The sequence below is a fragment of the Ammodytes marinus genome (assembly GCF_949987685.1).
Source record: "Ammodytes marinus genome assembly, chromosome: 10".
In the NCBI taxonomy this organism is placed as follows: domain Eukaryota; kingdom Metazoa; phylum Chordata; class Actinopteri; order Uranoscopiformes; family Ammodytidae; genus Ammodytes; species Ammodytes marinus.
Genome location: NC_137214.1, coordinates 22,802,603 through 22,809,578, shown reverse-complemented (window position 1 = coordinate 22,809,578; position 6,976 = coordinate 22,802,603). Strand labels below are relative to the sequence as shown.

The 6,976-nt window shown below is 37.9% G+C and overlaps 1 protein-coding gene across 1 annotated transcript; it reads left to right on the top strand.

Annotated features, from left to right (window-relative positions):
- Positions 1-267: 267 nt before the first annotated feature.
- Positions 268-6,624, top strand: tmem144b (transmembrane protein 144b; the record flags this gene model as incomplete). Its single annotated transcript, XM_080036087.1, has 12 exons — positions 268-307; positions 794-961; positions 1,042-1,164; positions 1,722-1,821; positions 1,982-2,062; positions 2,212-2,290; positions 2,509-2,588; positions 3,193-3,311; positions 4,390-4,509; positions 5,505-5,602; positions 6,189-6,242; positions 6,541-6,624. The coding sequence occupies 12 exons, from the start codon at positions 268-270 to the stop codon at positions 6,622-6,624; spliced, it is 1,146 nt and encodes a 381-aa protein (XP_079892213.1).
- Between the last annotated feature and the right edge of the window lie 352 nt (positions 6,625-6,976).

Here is a 6,976-nt window from a genome sequence, read left to right as displayed (position 1 = left end):
TCACAAAATACGTGGGGAAACGGACATGCTAGACGATTCATAGTGACGTGCGTCCCCTGCTGTCATGTGCTTGTGTGTCAGATTCAGTTATTCGATAATTGGCAGCACCTGGCTGAGAGTTTCTCCTTCCCACTGCAGAAGCACGCGGCCTCCATCGGGTGTTTTTTTAACACTTTTCAGCAGTCACTTCACAGAAAAGGAATATTTTGTGTAAACATGCTTGAAGCAAAATACTCCCCTATGCTTGTATGTGTTACCACATTATTGATGGTGAGCTGCAATAGCGCTGACAATGCTGCAGAGCAAGGTAGGCCTACATTATACTATGATTGGCATTGTTGAGGAGTATGCTATGAACTAGGGTTGGCTATATGTAGCCTAGTAAGCCTCTTTCAATTACATTTAGCAATGAATGTAATACATATATATATATATATAGTATGTAATATACTCTGTGGACTTTTTTTGCTGGCATGTGACTTTTTTGTATTTTATGGCCTATATATATATTTTTTTTTCATATTTTCATATCGTATTTCCTTTGTCAACTTTATAATTTTTACAAAGTAGTTTCAACTACATTATATAAGTAGCTAGCTTTATATCTCCCTAGGGTACCTTAGCTGTTGGTCAACTTCTTCTAGGGTTAGTAATTGGTCTTTTGCATAGCTATGCTGTCAAAGGAGCTTGGACAATTGTGTGTGTGTTTGTGAAGAATATGCGGATGCCTGAGGCAGGACTTCTGTCAGAATTAAACCAACCTTTAGCTGTTTGTTAACCCTGAACCTTTTAGGTGCAAAAGGTCATGAAAATGCTGCTACTGGCAAACTGGAAGCGTTTGATTTCGGCTCTAACTCAACGAACATGACTCATTTCGCCTTTGGAATTGCTGCAAATATGATTGCTGTCCTGTTGTATGGAAGCAACTTTGTTCCGGTCAAAAGAATAGAGACTGGGGATGGTAAGCACACAGCTCTTGTTTTTAAAGTTGTATAAGTTGTTATGACTGTGTATGATAACTGTCCTGTGTTCTGTTTACAGGGATGTTTTTTCAATGGGTAAACTGTGCAGCAATATTGGTTGTTTCTAAGGTTGGAGACTTGATACTTCAATCGCCCAAATTCTACCCTTTTGCAATGCTTGGAGGTGTCATCTGGGCCACAGGTATTGTCTATTTTAATGAAAAACTGTCTGTACTGCTTCACCTATGATTGTCGACAGGGAGATCACAGGGTTTCTCTTCCCCCCCATTGGATGATAGTGAACTAATTTGTTTTATTTGTTTGCTTCTTGTACATCATGAAGTGTACTTTTTTCATTATTTCTTGGACCCTTTGAATCAGTGCAGTATGGAACTGGGTAATCGCTGTAAGGGAATGTGTATCAGATTTACTCATACATCTTTAGATTTAGGAAATCATTTTAGATATATGTTGAACACTGATTCATCCCAATCTTTAGTGCTTGTTTCTGGACAAAACCAAGTGTCTCTTGGTCCCCACTTTATTGAAATATATTATAGACAGTCATATATTGACAATGTACCCCATGTTAAATGGAATCGCCAAAACTATTTGCAGTCTTTCTTGTCACTGCTGACTCCTATTAAAATGGAAAGAATGTTGACAGTCACAAGCTTCAGTGGGAGGGCGCACTAGGGGGTTTGTTACACAGTATTTATAAAACATCCATGTTAACTCTATCTACAATGTCGTCTACAGGGAATTTAACTGTTGTTCCAATTATTAAAGCGATTGGCCTCGGTCTTGGTTGTTTGATTTGGGGATCCTCTAGTTTGTTGACTGGCTGGGCAACATCAAGGTGAGTCAGATTAATGTGTACTCTTCCGCAAAGAATAGACCATGATTTCTTTCTGTGACTTTCATAGATGAGGTTATTTTTTTTTAAGGGCACTCTAGCACTTTATTTATTTATGTTTATGTATTCAAAGCAACTTATTTTGACTTTGTGTCTTATACAGATTTGGCTTTTTTGGGATTGCTCCTGAGGAGGTTTCTAGGCCGACATTGAATTTTTGTGGAGCTGGGTTGTGTCTGCTCAGGTAAACTGTACATATGAAAGCAAAGTCTCCCACCTATTTTAAATTCTGATACACTTTCTTTGAATAGCTGTGGCAAGAATAAAAAAAATGGTGGGCTTGTCTAATTTTGGATTTTTTTGTTGGATAATATACTTTTGCGTTTATTCCAGTGGCTTGATCTTTTTCTTTGTAAAAACGGACGTGGAACTGCATCCCGACACGGAATCGATTGCATTGCTTTTGGATCCGGTGAGTACTTTGGTTGGAAAACTAATGTTTATCATTTCACTCCAAGCTAATTTTTAAGATGACCAATATTCCCTCAAGGAGAGTCTAAAAGAAAAATCTAATCCTGACACATAATTTTCTATAGTGAGTTGAGATAACGTTGTCTTGTTTTGTGTGTTCTTCTGACCATGTCATTGAAAGACTGTAACTCCATATATTGATGCTCTTCCTTTCTGCAGGGAACAGTTTCAGCCAGCTATGGGCCAAGATCGTCAGATCTCTGGATAGACGTGGTCGGACCGAAGGCAAGGCGCTTCATGTGAGCTCAACTCATCAGCACTCAGTTTTTAGTGTACAAACAATATTGTCTTCACAACTTAAACGCATGGAACCAAGGGAAGGTGTATGACAATTATTTTAATTACATTTTAAACCTAAATGTCCCTCAAGTATAACGTGAGAACAAATGGATTTTTAAATGAAGCCTGACGCCTTAATTATTCCACTTACAGCTGTTGGCCAGCCTGGTTTATAAAAGTAACATGATTCCTTTTTAATTATGACTCTTGGAACAATATACAATCGAGTGAAATGTTTTCCTTTTGGAAAAATAGTAAGCAATGAACAGTCAGCAGGGGAAATATTAGCACTCCATGAAATATAATCATAAAATAAATAAGATAATTTATGCTACTGCAAACTGTGATAGACTTAAACATGCAACCCAGTTTTGCATCAGTAGTGCAAGTAATGCAGTTTGCTTTTATAACAATTTTATATTGTTTTCTAAAAATAAAACCCTTACCAATCCACATTCAATCCTGAGAATCATTTTTTCCTCAGCCTTGTTTTTTCCAATTCAACAATGTCAGTGCAGATATACAATCCATCCATCATGCAGTTTGTCTCCTCATCTTTCTCAGTGGTTGCCTGCTTGCTGTTATATCAGGCATTCTGTACGGGTCCACCTTCACACCCATCCTCTACATCAAGAGTCATTCATCCAGCCAAGACAGCGTGTTCCATGGAGCCAGCCTCTTTGGTATGGCTTCAGTGTCTGATAAAGTGCCTTTTTTACCTCAGAACTTTTTAATCTTTTTTTAATGGTCAGTTTACTCAAAACAACATTAAATTATCCAATCAGGTTTAAGACATTACACTATTGATCTACACTCAACAAAAATATAAACGCAACACTTTTGTTTTTGCTCCCATTTTTCATGAGATGGACTTAAAGATCTAAAATTCATTCCAGATACACAATTGTACCATTTCTCTCAAACATTGTTCACAAATCTGTCTAAATGTGTGATAGTGAGCACTTCTGCTTTGCTGAGATAATCCATCCCACCTCACAGGTGTGCCACATCAAGATGCTGATCTGACATCATGATTAGTGCACAGGTGTGCCTTAGACTGTCCACAATAAAAGGCCACTCTGAAATGTGCATTTTTTTGCTTTATTGGGGGTCTAGGGACTCAGAACCAGTCAGTATCTGGTGTGACCACCATTTGCCTCATGCAGTGCAACACATCTTCTTCGCATAGAGTTTATCAGATTGGCAATTGTGGCCTGTGGAATGTTGGTCCACTCCTCTTCAATGGCTGTGCGAAGTTGCTGGAGACGGCTTATGGTGGAGAAATGAACATTCAATGCACGAGCAACAGATCTGGTTGACATTCCTGCTGTCAGCATGCCAATTGCATGCTCCCTCAATGCTTGTGGCATCTGTAGCATTTTGCTGTGAGACAAAACTGCAAATTTCAGGGTGGCCTTCTATTGTGGACAGTCTAAGGCACACCTGTGCACTAATCATGATGTCAGATCAGCATCTTGAAAAATGGGAGCAAAAACAAAAGTGTTGCGTTTATATTTTTGTTGAGTGTATAATGAACATTGGAGCCTCCAGAGAACCAGGTTTAATATCCGTTTCTGGAGGTATGCCTCAAGGATGTGTTTGATCATACATCTTTCTGCACTTTATATTATTGTTGCTACATCTTTGATGTTGACTGAACTCTTAGAAACCAAAGTAATCCAAAGGATTTTAGGCTGTTACTGTGAAAATACTTTTGATAAACTCAAATGAAAGGCCAATTCTTGTTTTTCATCTTTGCAGAACTTGACTATATGCATGCACACTGCTCAGGCATCTTTATTACAAGCACAGTGTACTTTGCAATCTACTGTGCTGCCATGAAAAACCGGCCCAGGGTCTACTCCAGAGCCATCCTACCAGGTAGAGCCATGTTTATCATTTTGTTTGGCATACGCTCTTTTGAGTCATATTAACTAATTGAAACACTTATACCATTATTAATCACTTTATTAGTTGCAGATTACTCCCCATATAACACGGGATCACTGCAAAAAATTCCCTCTTACCAAAAATATATTGTGCCAGTAACTTGTGTGACTTTTTAAAAATATTTTCAATTTTAATCAGTCCTCTACAGAAATATGTTTTCGATTAGACAAAATATAGAAAATTGTCACTGTACAATTTAGTTTGGGGATTCATTTAATGAAAAATTACCTCTTAAGATTTTGCCAGCAGTGATTTAATAAAGTGAATTGAACATCAAAATTCAAGATAATTTCTGAAACTGTCTTAAATGGGAAATATGCTCATAAGTCATGTCTCAATTCAGACCATAACTTATGATGAGGGGGAAGCAAGAGATCTCTTCATTTAAAAAAAAATAAAAAATCTTCTGCCTCTGAATTGGCATCTTGTGTTTCACCCTTTTCAACTCAGATAGGGAGTCTAAACGTTGGGGGTGCCTGGCTACAGCATGACACCATTTTCAGCCCTGTGGATTTATTTGTGTGAACCCCTATGCTTTCCTGCACTATTGGCAAACATGGTGTCTAAAAGTAGCTCCAGTTTGACTCCCACCAACACAGTAAGAAGCAGAGGAAATAATGCAGAAGCTTCTTTTGCCAACCTGCATGAACAAATGCATCCACTCACTAGAGGGTTGGATGTGTTTTGATTCAGACAAAACTACTGGGGGCAAACATCAGACCCAAAACCTGGCATGCAGTGTATACCTTTTATTTCAAAGTAAAGTACAGGGCTAGGCTTCTGTCTTTGAACATTTTATAGTTAGTGGAAATTAAAAATTGACTATTCTGTGGACATTTTCCCAATTGTGTGCATATATTTGTTACTGTAAACTAAACTGCTATAACTTGTTTGTCAGATGTTCTCTTCTGCCTTTTGCTCTACAGGTCTATTTTCTGGAGTAATGTGGGCATTGGGCACATACTGCTGGTTCCTGGCCAATAACTACCTGAGTGCAGTCGTTACCTTTCCCATTCTCAGTGCAGTAAGTGCATCATGTCCTCACAGCTAAGTGGGCTGGTTTACAAATACTTGGACTGACTTGGGGAGGGGGAGTCTGAAACTCTATAGAGACACTTTGATGTTCAGATCAAGCCATGCATGATTTATCTATTACAATATTAACATGTCTCTCTGATTGCTATTTCCATGGTGGTGGTGCTACAGAAAACTCTAGTGTAGAGAATTTATTTTAAATAAATCAATTTCCAAGAATATGTTGTCTGATGGTGATGTTGCAAAAGTACCTTTGCAAGACCTACCAACTTTCCCAAAGTGGAAAGAATTAAGGCTGCTGTGTGTAACTTTTTCATAAAAATAATTGCCTGTTACATTCAAGCTGTTGCCAGATGAGTTGATTAGGTGAGTTGAGTAACTCAAAGTTGATTAAGCCGATCAGCTCCACAAAACTATTTCTTACCTCATCTGAAGAGTCCATGTTTTTGTAATAGTTCATACCCACCCTTATTTCATGGGATAATCACGTAATTACTCAGAATTCCTCATGGGGGTGACAAAGGGTACACAGTATTGCTTGAGGTTAATGATTTTAATTGTTTTTCAATCTGTAGGGATACAGTCTTGTTGCAGCAATGTGGGGATCCTTGGTGTTTAAAGAGATTAAGGTAAGTGTCAAAACACTGATCTTAATTCATTATCTAGTTCATCCCTTTTTGGATGTTAATTAGTTGTTATTAATGTTTCACACACTCAGTGTAGCTATCAATTGCATGGTCACAATTCACCAAGGACAATATAACTTAACATCTCAATGACGGTTTTCTGGTGAAACCCCTGGCAAGCAGACAGCAATTATTGCACATTTGAAATGGAGAGGGCTTGATGATTCAAATTCAACTAAGCGGGCGGCAAAGCAGAAAGCAAAAATTCTGAGCTCAGATTGCGTATTTGTTTTTCCCTCAGGGTTATGCTAACTGCTTCATCTTCTTCTTGGCCTCCTGTGTCGTTCTGACTGGCTCCTTGCTGACTGCCATCTCAACGCTCTAATAGTACAAAAGGAAAATCAGTGACTCATATTTTCATTACAAGATTTGACACAATCAATCCAGTTCTGTTATATTTTTTTTTAATGTCCTTGATTTTATTAAAACACTTTGAATCCTATTAAAAGGAAGAAACACATATGAATACAAAGTTTTCTTTAAGTTTGTAAAAGTCATTATAAAGCAGCAGGGTTGATGGTCTGAGCAAACATTGGGTGGTAGTGTCTTACAGTGACGTCCTGGTTCGATCTAAGTGGATGGATGCTGTTGAATCATGTATTGTTTTAATTTGTTTGGTGCTAAATTATATTTTGTTTATTGTATTGCTTTGTTCAGTTCACAAAATTACCACGTTT